Genomic DNA, 25076 nt, shown 5'->3' with positions numbered 1-25076 from the left:
CAGGTTAGGGGCTGCCCTGCTGGAAAGCAGCTGCACAGAGAAAGACCTTGGGGTGCTGGTGGACAGCAAGTTCTCCATGGAACAACAATGTGCCCTTGTGGCCAAGAGAGCCAATGGGATCCTGGGATGTATCAAGAAAGGTGTGTCCAGCAGGTCGAGGGAAGTTCTTCTACCTCTCTACTCTGCACTGGTGAGACCACATCTGGAATACTGTGTCCAATTTTGGGCTCCCCAGTTCAAGAGAGACAAGAGGGACAAGATCCAAGAGAGAATCCAGCGGAAAGCCAGGAGGATGATTAGAGGTCTTGAGCATCTCTCCTATGAAGAGAGACTGAGATCCCTGGGGCTATTTAGTCTGGAGAAGACTGAGAGGGGATCTGATCAATGTCTACAAATATGTGAGGGGTGGGTGTCAGGAGGAGGGGACCAGGCTCTTTTCAGTGGTACACAGTGATAGGACAAGGAATAATGGGTTCATACTTGAACATAGAAGATTTCACCTCAACATGAGGAGAAACTTCTGTACAGTGAGGGTGACAGAGCCCTGGAAGAGGCTCCCCAGTGGAGTTGTGGAGTCTCCTTCTCTGGAGACTTTCAAAACCCACCTGGATGCGTTCCTGTGCAGACTATGCTAGGTGATCCTGCTTTGGCAGGGGGGTTGGACCTGAGGATCTCTTGAGGTCCCTTCCAACCTCTGATATACTGTGATACTGTTATACTGTGTAATGCATACAGGGACTTCCCATTTATTCACAGCAGGTTTTCTGCAACCTTAATCTTGCCCTCAATGGTGTTCTGGTTGCCTTTTCTTCTGATCCACGGGATGTATCTGAGAGAAAAGAGTATGGCTGTAACATACCTTGGAAGTCTTAAGAGACTGGAATAATCTGGAGTTTATAGCAAATACCGGTTTTAAGATAATCTGTCTGCTGCTTGGAGAGAAGCCAATATCCTCATATGGGTCAGACTGTGGCTACCAGCAGCAGGGGTGTGCTGGCACACAGGCTGAGGGCAGCCCACACTTCGGCTGTGTGAGAATGTAAGCCTGCAGGTATGCCACGACACGCTTCCCATTGGACCCAACACCACTTCCAGCCCTACTTTGTTTCTCAGTGGAGCAATGAGATCCCCAGGGAGTTGTTGTCATCTCCCATCTGGCAACGGCTTTGAGAGCTCCCAGGTCTGTCATGTGTCTGCTGGCTCTTAACCAAGATTTTAATAAGAGAGTCTTACCTATCTGTAGCCTATCCACATTCCTGTGAGGTTCCAGATATGCTTTGTTGACCTGACACAGCATTGCACATCCTGGGCTTGTATTGAAGAGATTGGGCAAGAGGGTCTGGCAAGTAAATGAGAAGCATTTTTATCTTATGAATCCTTTGTGTTTTCTGAGTAAGGATAATGAATAATAAATACAGACTATTTCCTGCAATCAGCTGTCCAGTGACAGAATTGCTTGGACAGAAGACTCGAAAAAAACAGTTTGTATTCTTTGATGTTCCAAGGCTGGGTCTATTATATACCCAAGTCGCTTGCTCCCTCCCTGTTTCCACGTCTTCATGAGAGATACTGTGCATTCTGCATTTTGAACTGTAATTCATTTGTGTTTCCAAATCAGCAGAAAGCAATGCTATTTTTTAAGTCTCAATAACTTGAAAAAGCCTAAATTTTTGCCAGTTTTCTACGGGGAAAAAAAAAGAAAGATATTATTATGCTGTATTCACAAACATACCCTCTTTGAAAATCATTTTAACAGAAGAATGCACATGCAAGTACACCACTATATTTATTTGGGAAGAATGTGCACTATTGATCATGAAAAGTATCTTTAATTTCTGTTAAGTATATTTCATCTGAACCATAACAACACATTTGAAAAATTCAAGTTTTGATCTAACCCAGAATGATTATTCCTACATTTTATTTTTGTGTGAAGATACATTCTCAGCTTTTCAGAAGTTTTCCTGACAAGATTGGTGAGACAAACCAAGTAGTCCCTATCACTCACCAAAAATTACCTGGTTACGTAATATAGAATCATAGAAGCATGGAAGGGACCGCAAGGATCATCCAGCTCCAACCCTACCACCATCAGCAGGGACACCCCACACCACACTGGGCCACCCAGAGCCCCATCCGGCCTGGCCTTAAAAACCTCTAGGGATGGGGCCTCCAACCACCTCCCTGGACCATCTGTTACAGTGTCTCACCACCCTCATGGTAAACAACTTCTTTAACATCCAGTCTGAATCTACCCACTTCTACTTTTGCTCCATTCCCCCTAGCCCTATCACTACCCAACACCCTAAAAAGTCCTTCACCAGATTTCTTGTAAGCCCCCTTAAGATACTGGAAGGCCACAATAAGATCTCCTCAGAGCCTTTTCCTCTCCAAACTGAACAACCCCAACTCTCTCAGTCTGTCTCCATAGGAGAGGTGCTCCAGCTCTTTGATCTTCCTCATGGCACTTCTTTGGACATATACTGATTTATTTTTTTCATCCTAATCCCTGACCCCCTTAGGTCAGCTTCCACAATTGTTTTCATGGTGATAAATAGTTAATATAATGCTGTCATTCCAAAAAAGAAAGACCAAAGTGCATCACTGCAAAAGGAAGGAAAACGGTCTTGCTTCTAGCAATTTAAATGCAGAGTAATTCTATTGCCTTAATTGCTGTTACATAAAATGTTCTGAATTTCATTTTCTGAAAAGTGTGGCTTGTTTGTACTTCAGTCAAAGGTAGATATTTTAATACTGTCACTTCAGTCAAGTGTAGTCACTTTAATACTTAGAGACTCCTTCAGGAAAGTTTAAATGCTGCATATAAGTTTCTTGGGAGGAAAAATGATTAAATGTTCTACTACAACAAATTTCTAAGAAAATATTGCATGCAAAATCTCACTGCATATTCATCTCACGAAGAAGGAACAGCTTAGCTTATAGAACAATTAGGGTTTTTCTCCTGATGGTAACCTTACTAGTCAGCTGAAGCCCCGGTTTTGAAAAGGTACAACACACATGGATGCACTGCTGCCACGCTGCCCTGACACCACTGTGTCTGAAACCTGGTTTGAAAGTGTCACCTCCAGAATGGTCAGTCTTTGATTTTTCTTCTGACAACGTGCTAGAGGCAAGGGTGCTATTGATAACGTGAATATCCATTCATTCATGAGAGGATGATGTCAAGAGCAATATCTGGGCACAAAATTAGAGTAGTTCACTTTGACACCCAGGACTGACATTCAGCTGGGGACCTGAAGACAAGAAATTCCATCTACACTGATCTCTTAAGTACGCTCAATAGCGAACTTCACTGTGAAGTTTTTTGCTTTTACAGCCCTTTTTGAACTGAACTTTTAAAAAGAAATAGATGCTTCTGATGCATGGAACCAGCCAATAAAACTGTCATCAGGGAATTTATTGGTGTTACTGCAGAACTGTTCCCTAGGGACCATAGCTTGTACTAGTGAGAAGTGTTTTGAGTGAAGAATAGTGTGTGGTACATTTAGATTGATATGTGTGTGGTAGAAGGCTCACATCAGAAACATAAAGAAGGTACTCTGTTCTCTTATCCATCACACATATTTAATCTAGGGAACATTACTGCTCACTCTGTTCAATTTTTAAGTGAAATCCAGAGATGAAAAAGGAGAATTTTTATGTTTTTCCTGACAATGGTAATGTTAAACTGTAAACAATTTGGGATGTTACTGTAAAATATGTGTATTCATTCCTTTCTTTTCCTTCAATTATGGTCAGGTTGTTCAGAACAAAAGTTATTACCTAAACAAAGGTATATTATTATTACGCTTGCTGATGTGCTGTCCAAAGCAAAGCTATATTTTACTCTATCTTTCCACTGGGAGTAAATAAAGCAAGAGCAAATAGCTGAATACATAGAGAGAAATAAGCAAGGTATTGCAGAAGTCATATTTGTAGCCTTGTTCTCAGAGATCATCTATAGTGAAGGCTAGTTGGATGTCATTTTTTTTTCAACATGTTAACTTGTTTGCTCAGTTATGTTTTTTTTCAGCCCTGAGTCATGGTGTTTAATGGGATTCCCATTAACAAAAAGAGAAAATTTTTTAAAGGATGTTGCAGGTGGACCACGTTCAAGTCACAATGGTATCAATGACTGCACCACACATCCTGCAGAAAACACTTAATGAATTTATCAGTCTTAATTCACATTGCTCTCACTTAAGTGTCTTTTATATATCTCAGGTTTTGCCAAATGAAATAGGTTATAAAGCATATCAGAAGATACTGCAAAATTTCAAAGGGCATATTTAAAAGGGATTGAGTCACAGTAAACGAGAGTTAATTATGATTCAGGAAAAAAAGGTCATGGTGGAGGGAGAAAGGAAGCAAGGTACAACTGGAAAACAACTTTAACCTTGTTGGAATTTTAAGTCAGTAGGAACAATTGCTGCCTTTTTTTTTTTTTTCAGCTTGTGCAGTTAGACTGAGCTACTTGTGCATAGCTTGGGGCTGTTTTCTTCAGGAAAGTACAGAGAAACCTTCATCTACAGTTTTTATCTACATAAACAGTCTGAAAATTCTCGTTTCATATTGCTTGCTCGCAGTAAAGAGTGGTGATGAACACTAGGAGGTCTGCAGTGGAAATAACACTGGAAGTACATCATCCAAGAATATATCAAGACTGTAGAATGGTCTTGTCAAGGAAAAATCCAGTTTATTATAACATTGTCATAGTTTAACCCCAGCTGGCTATTAAGCACCATACAGCTCCTGACTTACTTCCCTAATGGGGAGAAGAAAGTGGGAAGCGTAAAAGTGAGAAAACTCACCTTTTGAGATAAGAACAATTTAATAATTGAAAATAAAATATAATAATAATAATAACAACAAAAAACCCCAATTTATGGTGAAAAGGAAAAGAACAAAGAGAGAGATATAAAACACAGGACAGACAAGTGATTTAAATGAAAAATCGCTCACCACAAACTGACCAATGCCCAGCCAGTCCCCAGGCAGTGGCCTCCCTGTCAACCTTCCCCTAGTTTATTGCTCAGCATGATGTCTGTGGTATGGAATATCCCTCTGGTCAGATGGGGGAAGCTGTCCCAGCTGTGTCCCCTCTAAACATCTGGTGCCACCCCCAGCCTACTCACTGGTGAGAGAGAGTGAGAAGCAAAAAAGGCCTTGATTCTATGTAAGTAATTCTCAGTAATAATGAAAACATCTCTGCACTTATCAACACTGTTTCCAGCACAAATTCAAAACACAGCCCCATGCCAGCTACAGTGAAGAAAATTAAATCCGTCCAAAACTTGTTACCAGAAAGAAAATTAGGTCTATGCCAGCCCAAACCAGCACATGCATAAACAATTCTATGTATCGATTTGTAAATTGCAATTTAGATCTGGAAGTTAAGAGTTTGCCTTTATTACAGGAGGAAAGTGTTAGAAGTGCAGTGTAGTATACTTGGCTCACCAAATTCAGTCACTGAAAGCTAAGATAACTATTTATTAAATAGCTTAAGTAGAAAGTCCTGTGGAGCTCCTAAGACACCATGTTCTGAGATGCTGTTAGCCACTTTGCTTGGGTACCATAATGATTGGATTCTTGGACGCCTGCTATCATTGCTTCTTTATATGATCTGTTAATAACTACATAGTGAATAATTTTGATTTTTTTTCCTCAAATAAGTGGTTATGAGCAATCAAGCACCATTTAACTATGTATCCTACATGTATTTTATTCTTGGGTTAAAGGTGTGATTAAAGTGTGTTTTTTGGAAAATTGCAGGCATGACTCTCAGAAGAATTGGAATTTGTAACAGTTGTTAAAACCAATGCTCCCTTACATTTCAGAAGCTGGAGAATTAAATGAATTCAGAAAAGAAAACCCCACTCAGGCATCACAATCTGACACTCGGAATAGGGATTGTTTGTATCTGAGAGATCTTTACCACACTTCACTTCTCTGAAGGACTTGTGTTCATCACATGAAAATGATCTTTAGCTTCTATAAGCAAAGATGTCATCTCTAACTATTACTTACCAGTTTCCAGACAAGCAATTCATGTCATCCAGCACTTCTTGGGAAAATCAGCATTTCAAAGATCTTGATCTTTTTGTAATTCTTGCTTGGTTCAATCAGAATTATGTCACATGTCCTGTGGAAATATTACTGCTCATAATCATTACCATAGAATCCAGATCAAGATTAGATTATGTTATGATGTGTTATTGTAGCCACTTGCCAGTGATTCAGGAGCCTCCCTGGGTAACATTTTCTAGTGACCGTATGAGCACCCGCCCTCATATTTGGAAAAAAACCCTGCAATTAGATTTGCAAAATTTAACTGCAATTTCTCAGATTCCAAGCTGTGTCCATTGTATGTAGTCTTTTCATTGTGCCACTTCCAGGAAGAGTCTGGGTCCACCTTGTCTCTCTTCCCTGGCACATATGCCTACCTATTCATTTGGGTACCAGCTCCTGCTGGTGCAGAACTTTGTATTTCCCTTTGTTGAAATCTGTGGCTGTTGCTATGCTGCTGCTGGTTTTGTCTGGCTTCCTCCTATGGAGCCTTGTGTGCTTGTTAACGACGTTTATGATTTCTGTTTTCTTAAAGCATCTTCCTTGAGTAGGTAGTTCTGCATCGTAAAAATTGGAACATGAGTTACTTGGGAGCTATATGATCAGTTAATGTCACATATTTGTTGTTACTACCAGAGAAGTGCCCTTATTGCAATTAGTGCCTAATCATGGTTTTCACTGTAAAAAGAAAAATCTAGAATAGATTTTTGCTAGCTACTTCCCCCCCCCCTTTGCGTTAGCTTTGTGTTTCTCTTATTGGTTTGAAATTTCATAGTTACAAATATAAATATTTTTAAATGAGTTCCTTTTTTTCAATATTTTTTTCTTTGTGTGTGGTGTAATTTCAAAAAAGCATCTTGAGAAAGAAGAAAGGGCAAAGAGCAGTCAACTGATAGTACTACCAATAAAACCTTAAATAATACTGGTTCTGAAACAATAATGGTTAAGAAATGTCAGGCTAAGTGTCCCTATGACATTTCTATTCCTTGAAAAGGTGACAAGTCCTAGAAGGCATTTTAGTGACTAACAGTGTGCAGAGGGACAGCAGCCTCTTGCCTTTCCTTAGGGTGAAGGAGGAGGCAATTTCTGAAATAGGCAGTTTGGTCTCTTTATCTTTTGAAAGCTTTCATATGATCTTTTCTATCACTATAGTTACTCCTTTTGTTTATAAACAGTGAAAGCACTTTCTTGGCAAGTATTCTGAAAGGTAGGTGAGGGGGAGAAGATTTACTTTGTATTCTACATATTTATTTATGTTCTACAAATTCCACTAAATTATCCTTTAGAATTTCAGGTGAAATTCCTGCTTTCTTTGTGTATTATTCTTACTTTTATTTATTAGTGAAAAGAAGTATTATCCTGCTTCTTCCTGCTTCAGCTAACTGAAAACCAGCTTTCTGATAAGTCTCAGTCAGTTCGCTGCATTGTACAGCTTCATAGATCAATGTCCTCAGTGATTTATATCTTCTTATTGATTCTAGAAAGCTCCCCATTTCCAGACTGCAGGGTCTGTTTTCATCTCCTGTTTTCTATTGGCTATACAGCCTATAGTGTTTGATCCAAGGGTTCATCATCAGTATACTGTTTGTTTGATTCATAGAACAAACTGAATACTCAGAAATAATGGTCAGGGCAGGATGTCATTTAAGATTTGCAAAGTACTGTTGGTTTCAGGAAAGCAATGACAGTTTAAACCAACTTGACAAGCTTACATAATGTGGGACTTGATGGTAAGTTTGTCACTAATTTCTGTGAGAACAGGTCTACAGTTATAGTTTCTTTTTAGTAAGATTTGAATATTTAATATTTTTATTGTCTCTTTGTTGACACAGAGCATTAAAGATGTAGATGAGCCTTTACTGTAGAATTCTCATCAGGCTGCTATATTTGCATCCTCTTGTGGTACAGGCATGTGTCTTAAACTGTTAGCAGTCAGGGGACACCAAGAGATCTGTTGTTGCTTTTATTTTTCCTTTCTTTTTCTTTTTCTTTTATTTTTTTTAACCTGTCCAGCTTACTTCCAGAGCATCATTTCTGTGAGTTATGTTTTCACAGAAATGAAAGTGCATTGATCAGCAGGATAGCACTTACTCTGCCTTTGCTGGACTTCCAACCTGGAGAGTATTTTGCTATTCAACTGGAAAACCCAGCCTGCCTTTAATTGTGCAATGAGTGAGCATACAGCAGAGACTGTGTGGCATCTAGAGAGAAAAATGGAGTAAACTGCTCTATGCCATTGTTTGCTGCCTTCAGCATGCTCATTCAAGAGCTTTCTATAGGATTTGATCAACATCATGAAGGAGATACACATTTCCTCTTGCAAATCTCTCTGCCCCTTCCTGACTCACCTCAGCAGTCAGCTGCCTCTGATATTAGCAGATTTTTCACTCTTAAGAGGATCCTGTCATTCCAAAAGCCTTTGTCATCCTCCCTCTTGACATGCCTTTAAGCACAAAATGAGGGAGTTAAGAAGCACCTGTTTGCTTTCTTTAGTGAGGATTTTCCACTTTAGCCTTACTGTGTATCACCCAGGCAGAACTGCTTAAAATGGGGGGGCAGCACCCTCAGGAAATTGCATGACTAAGCATAATTTCTATAGTTAGTAATGATTTTCTCTATTCTGCAGCTGTTGCAGGTACAGTGAGTGGCATATCAGGAACCTTTTTAGCCCATGCCTGAAACACTGAAACTCTTTTATTGTTATTCAGTAATAAACTAGTTTTTAAAATACATGAGCTGTACACTAGAGCAGGGGTAACAGTAGTAAGTATTTTGAGGTCTTCTAGGTAAAAGAGGATGTGTATTATTGATTATACCACTAGTTTGCAAAGTTTGTCAAATTTTTTAATTAAAAATGAATGGGTTACTTCCTTAGGTGACTGGGATTTACTCTCTGAGAAGTTGCATTACTCCCCTTTCTGTAATGAAATGCATTTTCTACCTGTCCCTTGAAATTGCTGCCCTCTAGTTTGAGCAGGAAAGGTGTCCTTGTGCAGATGTTTGTATTTTCTTCCACTGTTAGCCACATCTAATTCATGTCACATTCTCTCCTAAAAATGATTGTTTGTGTTTGAATTACATCAAAGAGATACCTTTGTCATTTTTTTCCCTCTGACTTCATCAAAGTGTTTTATGTCTGTGCACTCAGCAGGGCAACTTGAAGGGAAAATGATTTAATAGCTCTTATACAGATGCTTGATCATTGCACCTGTGAGTAGCAAGCAAGAAAAAAAACAACACCTAACTACTGCATTTATAGTTCCTTTGTGGTGAGGATAGGACTAATGCTAGAATGGCTCTTTGGCATCTATGCTTTGAGGCTCAGAATGAGCTCTCTGCATCATGGATTGTGCAAGAGTATTCAGTGATTTAGCCCATATCTTATAAAATTGATTCTTGATTAAAGTTTAACACAGTAATAGTCAATTTATAATCTAGTTAATATTTAAAAAAGACATTGTTAGAAATGTGATTCACAGTGCTAATTTTTAATTCAGTTGTGTTTATGGGTTTTAATTAAGATAATGTCTTGCTGTTAACTGTTGAAGAGTTACATTTGCACAGTTATTCAAACTGGATCAGTTCTTCACAAAAATACATATTTTTGTGCTTAGAGTGTATTCTGTTGTAGTTATGGGAAATACATTTCACTTGTAGATCATGAAAGTGTGTACCTTTGTATATAGAAATTAACATAAAGGCACACAAAGAAAAGTAAATGCTCAACAAAGGACTTTTCTAGATTTGTCTTGACACCCGTTATTTGATGTCAGTTTACTTCACAGTTTCCATTCTTAGTCTTCTCATTTGCTGTCACACTGCATCTGTTTATGTAATTAGAGACTGCCACTTTGTGCCTCTCTCGGATGAAAGTTCAGCCTGTACATCTGTGTAGTTCTTTTACATTGCCTGCTTGTAGTTTTGATGTTTTCTTGCTCTATCTCATTCTCTCTCTCAACACAGAACTTGGACACATGATTAATGGAGTTAGTAGGATTCAATGTTCAATCCTGTGATTTTTATAGACCTCATAAAAAGCTCAGCAGCTATAGTCCGCTCAGCAGCAGCACCTAATAATAACCCAGTCCCACTGACTTGTCAGAGTGGGGCACTTCAGAAAATTTTGCTGTCAATTTGATTTTCTCCAGTTATATATTAGTGTGGAACTTAAATCATTATTCAGGTGGTAGCTTGGTTCTCAGCCAATTATTTAGTTATTTAAATATTAGCTCTAGATTAAGAGAGGTTAAGTACATTAGGCATAAACATATGTTATGTTCTTCTTGGTAAATTGTTTTATGTCTCAATGGCAAAATGCTTCCATTGAAAGCAGAAACGGAAACAAGGGAAGTTCCACCTAAAAGTAAGGAAAAACCTCTTTACTTTGAGGGTGACAGAGCACTGGAACAGGCTGCCCAAAGAGTCTGGGGAGTCTCTGTCTCTGGAGACTCTCAAAACCTGCCTGAATAAGTTCCTGTACAACCTGATCTTGGCAAGTCTGCTGTTGGGGGGGTGGGGGGGTGGTTTTGAACTGGTGATCTCCAGAGGTCCCTTCTGTGATTCTGTGTGATTCTGTGAAAACTGGTATGCTCAATTTTCTTTGTGACTTTTAAAGAAGATATTGCAAGTTACCTTATCAAGAAGATGACAAATTACACTTTTTAAAAATCTGTAGTAGATGCAGCAGTTAAGTTTTGAATACACTTCTGCAGAATGGCATAGCAGCATCTTTCATAGACCCTTCATGACTCCATTTATTTTAGCACATGTAACTAGCAACTTGTTCTTTTTTCAGTCATAGACAAGGCAGATTTCAAGATTTTTGCACAGTTAGCTTCATTTCCTCCTGTGAATAATGACATTTTAAAAAATTGTTTCAGGAAAAGCTGCCAGAAGACAGTAGAAAATGTAAAGAAGGCATGGAAAGAATTCACACACCAGCAGATGAAGATTCAAGAAGCGAAAGCAGCAGCACTGAAGAAGAGAAAGAAAAGACAAAATTGCTATTGGAGCGTTTGAAAGCTCTGGAGGTAAGAAGCGCAACAGTTTCACACATAAAAGACCATCCTGCTCACTGCCTCATTCATTTATTGCCACTGAATCAGCCTGTAGTATAAATCTAATTTTTCACAGTTCACCTGTGCTCATGTTATGGGGTATTTTTTTAATGATTCATTTACCAAGGATGAACAAGAAACTTTGTCTTGGAACCACTGAGCAGATCCTTCTCTAATCTTAAGCGTCAGATATTTAAAAAACAATTTCATACTTTATTTTAATTCAGGTGAGATAATTTCATAAGGAAAAAAATCCTGAGTTTGATTCAATTATTAATGTTGTAAGACTAATATAGGTGGTTTAACAATTGCCATAAAACCAGTGTTGCTTCATGGTAGTTTACTGCTCAGCTTTTAACTGCTGGACTGCATGCTTGGGAGAGCTCAGGTCTTTTTATGTTAGATTGTGGAAAATCTTATTTTCTTGTAAGCCACATGGAGAACTGCACGCTCCACATTTTGATTGCGTTTCTGGAAAATTAAGATGTGCAAAATAGTGCATCTTGTGGTAACTCTTAAGTAAAGGAAAAGTTTGAAAGTTTCATTAGGCAACCATGGACAAGATACAGGTAAGATTGTAACCTCTGTATGAACTTACTTTGTGCTCTTTGATAGAAGCATGGGCTTCAATATGTATAAAAAAATAAGACTGTGTATATTTAAGTAGAATTTTGAACTAATACAGAGGCATATTTATAGCTTATCGAGTGTTTCCTCCACTCTCTAATGTTCAAGTATCTATGTAGTGTTCTATGTATGGATATATGAATATCTTAGAACATTTGTAGTGGCATTTTGCCTAGCTAGGGTCTTGGTAAATAGAGACATCATCGCTAGGCCTATACATTTTTAGTTCAGTGTGAAGGCCTTTTGTATCAAAATTTTTATTCTGAGTTGTGGAAAACTCTGGATTTTTGTTCTTGAGGACTTTGTGTAAAAGTAAAACATGAACAGTTATAATCATGTTTGGATCTAAATACAGATTATGTATTTAGATTCTGCAGTCTCTGCAGTTTTTCTTTCCTTTAAAATCTTAGGCTCTTTGTAAAATAAACACATTTAATATTAATTATTATTTTGTCCTGAGAAAAAAACATAATTATACCAGATTTTTACAGCACAAAAAACCTTGACAAATGTACAGTTTACTGTAGTCTTGCTTTTTCAGTCAATGGAGAATGACAGTAGGCTCCTTGCGGTCTTTTATTTCCAAATACGTGTGATTTGCTTTTGCTTCACCTTCTTCTTTATCAGTCTGCATGACAGTGGCAGTTCTTTATGTCTTCAGGTGATAGGAAGTTGTTCAATAATGTCACAACCTTTATTGGTTGTGGCAAATTGCCCAGCTACAAAACATAACGTTATGGACAGACAGAATATAGTTCTCGAAGGTCAGTGACTAGTCCTCCTCACTGATGTCAGCATTGTGCAGTGGCTTGTTCAAAGACACATTAGCGAATGCCAATATGTCAAGAATTAATCCACATAAATAGTCTAAAGAGCTATTGAAGTAGAAAGATGACCTGCAGGGTCAACATTAATTGTTATCCAAGGTAATTAAAACAAAGTGTTGTTAATTGTGTGTTGTTTAATGTCATATATTCTTTCACTTGATCTTTCCCTTGAACAATATAGATTGTAATGTCTGAGACTCTGTGGCTTAGTAATTAAGAGACATACTTTTTTAAAGTTATATACAGTTAACAGTTTTAATCCTGTAATATTTGCAGAGTAATTTTTCAGTCTATAAGAAGAGGACAAAATATTACTGTTTGTTAGTTCCTGTGCTGTGAGTGTCAGAATCTTTAATCTTGCTTTACATGATAGATGTTACTGTATCATGCATGGTTAATGAAATCAGCAAAGCTAATCAAGTACTTAATAAAGTTGTTCCTCCATCTGTGCGTTACAGTCTATGAGACTGCCTTTAAACAGAACCTAGCAATAGTCAAAGTGGGGGACTTAATCCATTGATGCCTATTAATGTAATTTCCTTTATATCAGCACTTTGAAGAAATCTTTTAATATCTCTTCATGTTAATTTGTTACTCAAGTGCATCTCATGACAAAATGTAGTCTAATCTCTTAGAGCACTGTAAAATCTCTCCATCCTCCTCCATACCTATATTCATTGTCCTGTTGATAGGATGAGCTTCTCTTGAAATGAGGGACTCATATGTATGTTGTATATGTGTGTATAAAAATGTATGTGACAGTGTACACCTAGGGAACAGCTTGAGTGCTGTAATGCTTTTTATTATATAAAGTTTAGATTCAGGGCTTTTTCTGTTTAATACCATCCCTTGACTGATCACATTAAACCAAAATATGTTGGGTAAGTCTGAGCTAAGTTTCAAGTGAAGGAAATATCAAAAGAGAAAAGCTTTCCAGCAGCACCAGGATAAATGGCTAGGTTAGCCAGTGTGTATATGATGTAATACATTGCTTAGTTTCTTATTTTGAGTATCTATATAGGAAAAGAGTTCCTCTTCCATAGATGAAATAAATTGTTTCTGGAATTCCTGTAGTACTGGCATGGTAGATATGAGGTAAATGGTCATTTCCTTGTGGAATTTCTGGCAATGTGATGGAAACTGTAGTCATCTTGGACTGTTGGTTATAGACCAGGAAGTTATCAAATCTAAGTGTGAAAAAAGAGGTGAGGGTTCATTTTCACAGAAAACTTTCCTTAATTGGCTTATCAGTAGAGCTGTATTTAACTTTCTCCCCCCCCCCCCTTATATTTGGGTTCTGTCAAATGTATTGTCAATTAATTTTTTTTTAATACCTTTTAGGCTTTATTAACTTCTCTTTAACCTAGACATTTTGTCAGTATAATAAAGTGTCTTTGTAGTCAGCCCAAGTGCAAACTGTCATATACTTTGATAAGAAATATATATATATACATAGTTTCCCATTGCTTCTTTTACCTATAATGTTTTTACATCCTTTATCATTTACAACAAATTCTATTTCCACTCTGCTGACTGATAAATACCATACATTTCTAATCAAATGAACCAGATGACAAATAACAAATGGTTCATACCATCTTGTATCCCATTTAATGTAGTTCAAATTAATTGTGATTTCCTGGATATCAAAACTCCTTTGTGCCTCGAGCGTTTTTAGTTGGCTGCTCTTGAAATGCCACTTAATTTACTACAGCAGTTATGATCAAATGTCTTCCAACTCTTACCAAAGAAAAAAATTTTCTGATAACTTCTCTGTGTATTTGGAGTGCTGCAAAAAATGAAATATTAATAAGTACAGTGAATAACATACCAACTCCTTGGTGGAATTTCATGTTTTTTAATCTACTTGCATCACCAAAAGAATCACAAATTTGTTTTTAAATAGTAGCTGGAAATGTACAAAAAATAGAATTTATTCAGGACATGCATCAACCCCCATTCAGATATATGTAGGTATACACAGTTATAACAATAATGTTGTATTTCCAAAGTCACATGCATGTAAGTATGAAATTTTTCACAAAACGTTAATTTGTCCTTCTGGGTATCTTAGGTATTATACAGACTCTTGTTGCAAGATTGTATGTTATTTCTTGTTTCCATCAAGAACAGTTTACACAGTCCCAGTGCACAGAGGAAAGCTTTGAGAATATCCTGTATCTGAAAAGCAGTGTGTGTAAAGGCCTTTAGAATGTCCTAGAGCTTTGTTAGCCAATATGGAGCTATGGGCTCTCTATCCCAATTTAGCCTGGAATGACTAAAACACAGCCTGCCCAAGCACCTGCATAATTGCAAGTGAATTAAACTGATAGACTGAGTTAGTGTCAGCATTAATCCAAACACGTCTGTAAAAGCCATAGTTACTTTGATTTTAAAAATTTAATCAGTGATAAATACTGTGTCATCTTTGAAGGCTTATTAAAGTCTGTCATTGGCACAGACATTTATGCAATGAGGATAATTCAGTATGAATTAACTATGTCTAATATATGAAATGTTACTTACTTCTTTGCAACTGCAGTAGTACAACTTTCTTGGAAAGTATTTGCTTTTCGCTGATTATGAAGAAAGTAAACTGACTTGGATTGCTCCCAAGTAAACTTCCCTTTCATGTTCATGGAAATTATTTTGCATGATGCTCTGCTTTGCCAGTAAAAAAAGGGATTCTGTAACACTCACAAATTTTGGTGGTTACGTCCTTTCACATGCTGCATGTCCTCTTGGTTCATCAAAAAGAAACTGGATGAAGTCTCAGTTCCCATATCAGCTGCAGATTTCTTGCATCCTGTACTGTCTGTTTCATCTATTTGTGTCGTGGTACCACATCTGTAGACACGTCAAGATCTAGAATGTGGCATGCAGTGAGATACATTGTGAGGCTGCCTAGTTTCCATATGAATGTATTCTTATACTAGGCCTCAAAGACCTGGAAATGGAAACGACTCAGAGGAGAGGGCCTTAATGATCTGGTTTAATCTGATAGGGTAACATGTTTTACACAGAGAACAGAGAGGGAAACATATTACACAAGAGGCAGAATTAAGGCCTTGAGTCTAGCTGTGTCTATCCAGCTCAGAGATACTTAATAACCACATAAAAGGAACCATCTAAACTATAAATCCTAGATCCACTCTGTAGGAAAAATTAGTATGAATTGCCCCTCCTCACTCCAACCCTCTCTCTGTGCTGTTTCCCCTGTGAAGGCAGGCACAGGATTGACTTCTTATCTGCATTTCTGAAGAGCCACCAGCTCTTCCTCCCAGCAATTACTAGAAGTTTTTCACATAAGCAGAGTGCAAGTGTACTCTTTCCTGAGAGGCTTGTAAGTTGAACTGAATGGCAGGAGTTGGCATGTACATTGCATCGTAAGGTGTTTTATGACAAGATGTGCACCTCTTACAGAATGAGTAGTGCCTAGTGCCTGTATTTTTGCTAGTAGCTGTTCTGTATGAACATGCCGCATTTGACCACAGATAGTCCCATTCCTCTCCCCTCTGTTAGATGAGCAGTGTACCATCACCTTGTTACAGGGAATTAATATTTTGATTATGGGGGGGGAAGAGGAGGCAGTGTCCACTCTTCAGAAGAGATGGTTTACCCACCGTAGCCTATGGTGGTGCATAACTAATGCCTTGCTAAAAATGCAGTATTTACATTCTAATTGAAATAATCATTACCAACAAGAAAGTGGTTCCACTGGTTTGCTGACTGTACCCGTTCCGTCCCAGAAGTTCAAATTCTGTTAGCCTCAAAAAATAATGATTGAAGACTGCTCATAACCTTGCATTTTTCACCAAAGAGCAAGCCACTAGGACAGCATTAAATTGTAACCTTGAGTTATCAAATGAAAAGCCTAATTCATGTGTGAAAATCTCATTGCTTGCGGGTGACTGATATTCAATGAAAGTTTCAGTAAACTGAGCTGCAGCAGAAGCAATATCTGCTAAGGAAGAGCCACAAAACCAGTCTAATTTTAATTATAGAATGTTGCCCTCTTGCCCTTTGCAGTTCATCATGGAAAGATGTGTTTTGTTTTAACAAATTGAGCTTTGGGAGAAAACCCACTCAGGATAATAAGCTAAATGTTCAAATATATTAGAGGGGTAATTTCCCTTGTATCATCACCATTAAACAAACAAGGAAGTATGTCAAGTATTTCCCATATTATGTTTTTGCTACCCTTTAGAGGGAGAAAGACATGATATCAATGAACTATAAAAAAGAAATGAGTACAATTTCCTTTGAGTGACTTGAAAAGATAATTTTCAATGGCCTGCTGCTCGTTTTTGTTTTTCTCGTTTTGCTCTTACATTGTTTTCCCTTCTCTTTTTTCTTATTTTCCATGTACTTTAATGTAAAATGGTAAGAAAATTAATAATTATCTTATTTTTCATGGAAATAAACATACACTATACCTGAGTTCTGGAAAGTAACTGTAAGTAAAATCCTCTTGTTTATTGAAAGTCAACTGCTTTACTTCAGTTTATAGGAAATTTGAATAACTTTACCTAGGTGCATTGAAGAATTATGAAACTTTAAAATATTTTTTAGTATTGTTCTAAATATTTTGGAGCCACTAGTCTTGTTCCAGCCAGTGCATTTAATCTGGTTCAGCCAGAAGCCACCTCTTAGCCCAGTGCCTTGGCCATCCATTATGCTGATTAGTCACCAAAGGCCAACCTACTTAATCCTAATTATTGTGTTATTTTACTTCTAGGTCTTTTCTGTATGAGAGTTTTGTAATTAGTATTCAGAACTGTGCCTAAGAACTCTCTTTTTATAGCCAGGGATCAGACGATGAGGCAGTGAAAGTCTTATTTCCAAACTTAGCCAGTGGCCAATAATGAATCAGCAGTGACTTGCATCACTGGTTTCAAAACCAGCCCAGTTTATTCTAGCTCTCTGCTGGTAATAGTATTGGCAAACTGTTTTAGCTTTCCAATAACTTGAGTAAATTTTAAATTAAAACCAAACTACTATCAAGCCGAATGCATTCTATAATCTGTTGATGCTTGAACTTTTCTACTATAGGTTTGCAGTGGCTCATTTATGCCTAGTCCTTGAGAAGCAAATCTCAGGGCTGCTACCTGTTTCTCCTTGCTGTTGTGTGCTGGGATACTTCCCTCTGTGCCATTTGTCCTCACTCACTCATGATGCAGTCTTTAAATACACCTCCTTCCCAGATATTTGTACCCTTCCTTCTGCCTGCTCGTGCTCTTCTGCTTTTCAGATCTTGCACTGTGGCTTTTCCATCCATCCTACATGCTGCCCACAGGCACATGAAGCTGTATTCTCCCTAGTTAGCACCAAGAGTGACTTGTTTTCAGTTGGGGTGTTAATAGAAATAATATGTTCATATAGAAGGTGAAGACTAATAGAAACCTCTTCTGGACAGAGTTAAATTTGGTTAATATGTGATGAGTATTTAACAGAAAAGAATGTGTTTCTTGCAGACATGTAAAATAATGAGGATCTAAAAGGATGTTTTTTTCTCTGTCCTTTTACACTTTTTTCCCTAAGCCAGTAGAAATTTACAGGAATTTCTTTTCTGGCGTGCAAAGATCAAGATGATCTAGTAGGTAATGAGTGTTGAAAATAGCTCTGCCCACTGTATGTAGGAAGAACTGTTCAGTTTTGCTCTGTTTTTCATTATTGTAACCATTTGCTGCTATCGTTAGAGAGAGACTGCTGATCTACTGTTCCATCAAAAACTTCCATCTTTTGAAATCGGAGAGTGCCTTATTGAGTCTGTACATGAGGCCATTGCCTCCATGACTGTTGCAAGAGGATGCCATGCATATCTACATGTTTCTGACTGTTCAGTTTAATAAAAGCTTAAAATACTTAGTTTCTAAACAACTGTGGTGCCTCCTGGGAATGTTAGTCTTAGTATCAGATGATACTATTTTCTTTCTAAGTCTAGGAGGAAAAAAGAAAAGTACTGAATTGCATCTCCTATGAAGCACCACAGCAGTGGCTCAGGAGTTAAATGTTATGGGTCACAACATGTGGAGCTTCTAACTTTTTAGGGAACACATTGAAAAGGTGAAAACTTTCAGATAGACTTTTTCTACTATGAGATACACATGGAGCAGTAATCTGTCACAATTTGCTCATTCAGCAAAGTGCTTAACGCACCATGTTCCCACTAGTGGTCCCGTTCTGAGTTTTAAAACCATTTGTTTTAAGTTTGAAATCACATCATACCCCATCAACTACCTGTATGAAGGGAATTTTGCTGTGTATCAGAATTTTTCTCCTTTAGCCTGCTCATGCAATCAATGTAGGTTTTACTAAAAGTTACTAGCTTTCTAGCACCAGATATTTCAGTGCTTTTATCACACACATCAGTCTGTCCAAGTGGGGTACAAGGCACATTGGAAAGGCAGTGTGAGTAATTTATGTTGTTCCTGATTTCCTGCCTTCTCAAGGTAGAATGACATAAAATATCCTTTCGCAAGGCAGTGAATACATGTCCAAGGTGGAAGAATCATTTCTTACATAAAGTTTTTAATTCCCATTAATATTTTAGTCAGGATTTACTGTTTAGAAGGTCATTTCGTTTACTTGTTTTGTTGATTTCCCCCCTAAATTATGGTGCATGTAGTTGTGAAAATAATAAGCAAAATACAGTATCCTCAAGATAGTATATTGAGCAAAAATACAGAGAATATAGATAAGAATTTAATGTCCATTTCAGCCCAACCAAATGTAATTGCATGTGTTTATTGTAAAAGCAGGTAAGATATATGATATTCCAAATTCCAGTACAATGGCACTTTTACAGTTTTGTACGACAAAGAAAGCTCTGTGGTACTTACCTGGCTGATGTAACAAACGCTCTTTAAATAGTTCAAAGTATTGAACAGGGCTACAAGAATAATGATTTGGTGCCAGAAGGTCTGAGAAATAGGTGTAGTCAGTGAAGGAAAGGTAAAGCCACAGAAGTCAAGGAAAATCGTCTTGGTTTTATTAAACCTGTCAGATTTCTTCTACTGAAATAAATGTTAAGAGTGTTCTGCAAAGAGTCCTTGCTAGGCTGCAGTGAAGGAGTCTGATATTTCAGTCTGACTTTTATAATTTAAATAATGATAGTTTTTCAGTGCCCTTCTCTCCGTGTATAGTGCCTTCTTGCACATAATCAGTAGGTAATGTAGCTTACCTTTTTTAGCAATCAGGCATGTGGTATGACTGAAAATTCATTCTCCCCTCTGAATGAAATGAGATTTTCCAACACTATGTTATAGATCCAGGTGACTGTGTTTATCCCAACACATCTATCATTTCAGAGTGAGACTCAGTAGTTTTTTAAAGTAGTTTCCGTCAGGCATGCACTCCGGGCCTGGTTCTACACAAGGACTTGCTCACAGTGGCACATCTCTTAGAGAAAAGAGATCTTAGAGACTTTAGAATCAGACCTTGTATTTTTAATTTACATACTAATGCATGCAATTTGGCTGACAGTGATGACAGCTGTATATAGTTCAGAAATGAAATAAATAGCTGCATGTCAAACTAACATCATTAACAAAATCTCAGTATTCTGTGGACGCCTGGGAAATCCCAATTAATTTACCTCTGTTGTTAGAGATGAGTCTCTTGCAACTCTTACATAATAAAATAATTTCTCTCTTTTCATTTCTCATTACTGGCCTTGGAAAATGAAGAAACAGTAGTGAGGTCTGCATGGTGAGGCACTTACAGCTAATTTGATAGTGATTTCCTTTTTGTTTGTTTTGCAGAATTGGTGATTATAGCTGGAGTTCTGGGCAGATAGAGTTGCACTCATGTTACTAGAATTACTGGAGCTCTGCTGATTTCTAGCATAAAAGGGTCCTGTGTTGGCCATATGTTTTAACTACACATTTGAAATCTGTATGATTAACATACTTAATGAAATTCATTATTCACTGGCTTTATTATGCAGCCACTTTAATAGCCCACAGCAGAAAATAAACATTTCTAAGTCTACTTAATCTCAGATTTTAAGATTAGGTATAAAAATATGAAGACAATAGATAAATAGAATAGGTAAATAGAATAGATAAATCAGTTGTGGAATAGTCTGACTTTGGTCCGTTACATGTTACTCTGATTTTCGATGGTGGTTCCGCAGGTACTTGATTACTTACTAACTATTCGATTCCAGTGTGTCATCAAAACAGCTATACATGGGTACAACATAGCCTTAGATGCATGGGCATGTAAACCTCCATGCATGTACATGTATACATACATTTTTTAGATCTGCAGTACTATTAAATACCAGTTATAGGGAGAGGTTTTGTTTTTTCACAAGGACAATCTTTTTTTTCCCCTTGATTTTTTTTGTTATTATAGGTTTTCACATATTGCCCATCACTGCTACGTCTAAGCTGCCTTGCCCCATTTGGGGTCACGAAGAGCCTCCATTCTGTTTCAGCTCAGCACTTTTCCTCTGCTTCCCACATCAAACAGCTGAAACAAGGTCTCTGCCCCAGGATAGCATCTATTTTTCTGTTTAACAATGTGCAGCTGTCACCTTCTCATTGAGACCAAGAACTGCCATGAGATCTTTTTGACGTATGTGCCCAGGCTTCCTTTGGAGCTGGAGAAGAGATTAGATTGCCTGGCAGGGCTCTCCAGGTCCATCTGGGATATACAGATGCATAATGCCATCTAGAGGGCAGAGTTTCTTCCCTTCCCACAGGAAAACCTGTGATAACTGCTGGCCTTCCAACACATGGTGATGGTCCTCATTCATCTTTTTGATTCATGCGTTTTCCTATTCCTTTTCTGTTTACTATGACTCATACAAGGCCAAGACTTGGAAATTATTTAGGAGAAGAAAAGCAATTAGTGGTTACAACTGTTTAATAAGCCTACAGGCTTCCTTGTTGTCTTCAATCAGTCAAATGGTTTGTTCCCCTAGAATAATCTGATCTTAAACGCTCTGGATCTTAAAGTTTCACTTCTTTAGGAAAAAGTTATTTTATAAAGAGGAAGCAAGTAAGACCTAGGTTTGTCATTCAGCTTTTTGGTAAACTGTAAGAAAAAGAGTATTTACAAATTAATTACTTTTCTAGACAAAGACCTCTGTGAGGTTATTGCCACAAGTTTCAAGTCAGCTGAAGTAAGGGGTCTGAAGGTTGTGCATTATGTAACTGTTATTTGGACAGAAGAAGCTAAAATCTTTTCTGATGTTACTTCTCTTTCAATGAAGGATTTGTTTAGCATTTCTGTTAAGAGTTTATGGTAAGCTGAAAATTAAAAGATAGGCTTTTCAGTGAAGAGGTCATATGGCTGAAACAGCTAAAATTTCTCCTTACTTGCCTCCCAGTAGCTCCTTTGTTTTCTCCTTTTAAGTCTCATGGAGTTTGCTTATTTACACATTAGACGTGCTAGAGAAAAGCTTGTTGCTTCCTTGATAATTTCTGAGTCCTATATTTCATTTGATGTCATTAAGTTTCAACTGCTATGACAGTTGTAATATTCTTTCCCATAATCAATGAATGTTCTTTCTGTAACCCAAAATCTGATCTGTATCTTTACCAGAGCAATTTTATGAGATGTAGTGTCTCCCCAGTGCCACGCAGATAGCTGTTCCATACATAGCTACAATTTGATTAAATTAAGGTAGGGTAAGTGAAAGAGAGAAGGAGGCCATGTTACAAGTTTTATTAAAAATATAATCTTTTACATACTACCCTGCCATGCAAGATAGTTCAGGTAGCAGAAGCAGTGTAGCTGGATGACATAGTTTTAGTCTGAACTAATTAACTCTTGTGAAAACCAGACTATTAACCCCAGCAGAACATTGCTTTAGCAGCCTCAGCCACCGTTAGCATATCTTTGCAGAGCTGCTTGGTGTAGTGTTGACATAACTTCACTGCCAAGGAAACAGCTTGTGTTTTCCTCTTGGCTCTGCTTGGTGTGGCAAAGTATATTTTTCCCCATTCCAGTGGTGATCTTACTTCTACTCTTTTTAACTAATATTTTGTCCTTCACAGTGACCTCAGGGCAACTATTCAAATTTTTACCTAATTAGGTGGGTAAACCCTGATATTTGTCAGCAATTTTAAACAGGAACTGGCTAGTATTAGGCAAAACCTGTATTTTTCAGAGTGTGATTCAATAGGAATAAGAGATGGGAACATTTACTGCTTTTATGCAACTGATTTGCCCTGTTAGTGACCTCTGCCAGGCAGGAATATGTCCCAGTTGCAAACCATTCTGACAGAGCAGTAATGTCATTGATTCTAGGTACATCTTACATTACATAGTATTTTATATATTGATTTATTTTTCTTCTTTCTACTACGTTTTCCGTTTAGGCCAATCGATTAATCACTGATACTGCTTTTGAACAGCAGCTTAGAATAAGATACCAGCAACATTTCCTTGTGTTTGATACTAGTTTAGTGTATTTTGCTATCAAATTTGGCTATGGGTTAGAGGAGTTAAGTTCTGGTGGCTGCAGTTGAGTTGTGCTTACTTATGTGTAATGTGAATTTGGCTCATTACGTAGCTCAGCGCCGGGCTGTTGGGCTGCTGCTGCTGCTGCTGCCTTTTTCATGCCTGAGCTTCTTACTGAAGCACTGCTGAATCTCATCAACTTTGGCTTAATGCATCCAAAACTTTTTTTTAAGAAATTCTACAGTTTGCTACATTATCCCAAGTGTCTAGTCTAAGACTTTTGTGACCTCCTAGGGATGTAATTTACCCAGACATACAAGTACAAAGCACAAAATCTGAGATAAGTTTTATATCCTGAAGAGCAATGTTAAGTAAATAATTGGAAACTGTTTATTATTGCACAGTAACATGTAATAATGTATAATTAAAATAGAATTTACTTTCCACATAGCTGATTTTAATATATAAGTTTCTGTACAGTTTCATATTTTGTATTTTTATAAATTACAAAGCTGTACAATTATCCAAGTGAAAACTTGCTTCAGGCATATCTTGGGTGTATGTAGGAAATAAACTTTCCCAATAAGCCTGTCTTTCTTCTGTGTGGTTATGGGATATGTTCTTCTGGCAGTTGACTTCCTTATGTCTATCACTGTTAATCTGGGGTCTGAAGATAGTCTGTTAATAGGTCTACCTTAGCAAGCAGCACAGCATAACGGGAGCAGACCCTCAGAGCCAAACTGTTTATGCAGGGGATCTGATAACCACATTGTTGACATTGTGGGGAATTGACACTGATTAAGCTCTAGTTAAGTCCAGCAGAGCCTGGATTTCATCTTCCCATTTCAAGTAAAAGAAACCCAGGCTGCTGGGTCCAATCCCACACAGCAGTGCAAGCCAAAAAGCTAATGCGCAGCACAATAGGAGAAATTTCATGTGCTGTAGGACAGCATTTGAGTACTGCCACATCAGACAGTTTCTAAGGGATCTTCATCCTTCTATCCATCTTCTCTGAGGTGAGCACAGTCTGCAAGGCAGAAAAAATAAATACAACTCCAGACTATTGAAGCTTTTCAAAGAGACAGGGGTTGGGTTTGGGTTGTTCTTTTGAGCAAAATACAATTACTCTGTGAATTCACTATTCCACTGTAAAAGATTAGAAATTAAATGGAACAGAACTTTTAATTTAACAAATGTCAGTGCAGAAATGAACTTACTGTATATTGCTGTGTGGAGTGAGGGGTTTTGTTTGCTACTTAACTGTGTCTATAATAAACAAATGGGAACAATGTTCAAAGCTTTCAGAAGAAGCGAGGTGATATTTGCACATCGACTTTTATTTCAGTTAGCAGGAAATGAACAGTATTTTTGTGATTCAATTATTAGAAGTTAGCTATTGGCTACAAAACAATTGCTGCCCATTATATGGCATTTGATTCTGTTCATAATACAGTGCACCGATACCTGTTCTGCTTCGCTTTACTTCACAACTCCTTAGCTGGAAGGGAGAGAAATAACTGAAGCCATCAAAAGAAGTTCATTTTGAAATACCTGGGGCAGTTGACTTATGGGTGACTTCTGATGAAGAAAGTGAAATTGCAGGAAACATTGCCTTCAGAAATAACACAATGCTCCTGTGTAGTTAAAACCAGAGAAACTTGTATTAAATTTATGATATGAATTGTGAAACAGTTGACATTAATAGCTTCTTGTGGTGGAAACCTTTTAACTCCAAGTTTTAAAGAAATAGACTAAAATGATTCATCATAGGACAAGGAAAATAGTGTATCTTGTATTTTATTATGTTTAGAATTATTTTGTGAAAATAGCAGTTGCGGCATTATGTAATACTTTGAATGTGTTGCACAGCATAGCAAAAAACATAATTTTTTTCCTCAAAATTCAAATAAAAATAAGCACAAGGGATATTTTTAAAAAGGAAAACCAGCAATACACTTTTTTTTCCATTTCATAAAAAGTCATTCCATGTTTCTTTAGAGAAGAAAAAAACCCCAAATTCCCTCTTAAAGACTCATTGGATAACAGGGAACTGATGAGAGTTTCCTGTCACACAGCCAGTAAA

At 37.5% G+C, this 25076-nt stretch overlaps 1 protein-coding gene across 1 annotated transcript in view; it reads left to right on the top strand.

The window, feature by feature from the left end:
• The window catches only part of NCKAP5 (NCK associated protein 5), a 362638-nt gene that overhangs the window by 229402 nt on the left and 108160 nt on the right, over positions 1–25076 (top strand). The window contains exon 6 of the mRNA XM_054381294.1: positions 10947–11096. Within this exon, the coding sequence (XP_054237269.1) occupies positions 10947–11096 (150 nt within the window). The remainder of the gene's footprint in view (positions 1–10946; positions 11097–25076) is intronic.

Source organism: Indicator indicator, chromosome 5 (assembly GCF_027791375.1).
Source record: "Indicator indicator isolate 239-I01 chromosome 5, UM_Iind_1.1, whole genome shotgun sequence".
NCBI lineage: Eukaryota > Metazoa > Chordata > Aves > Piciformes > Indicatoridae > Indicator > Indicator indicator.
Note: the sequence above shows the minus strand (reverse complement) of the source record. Positions and strands in the feature narration are given on the sequence as shown.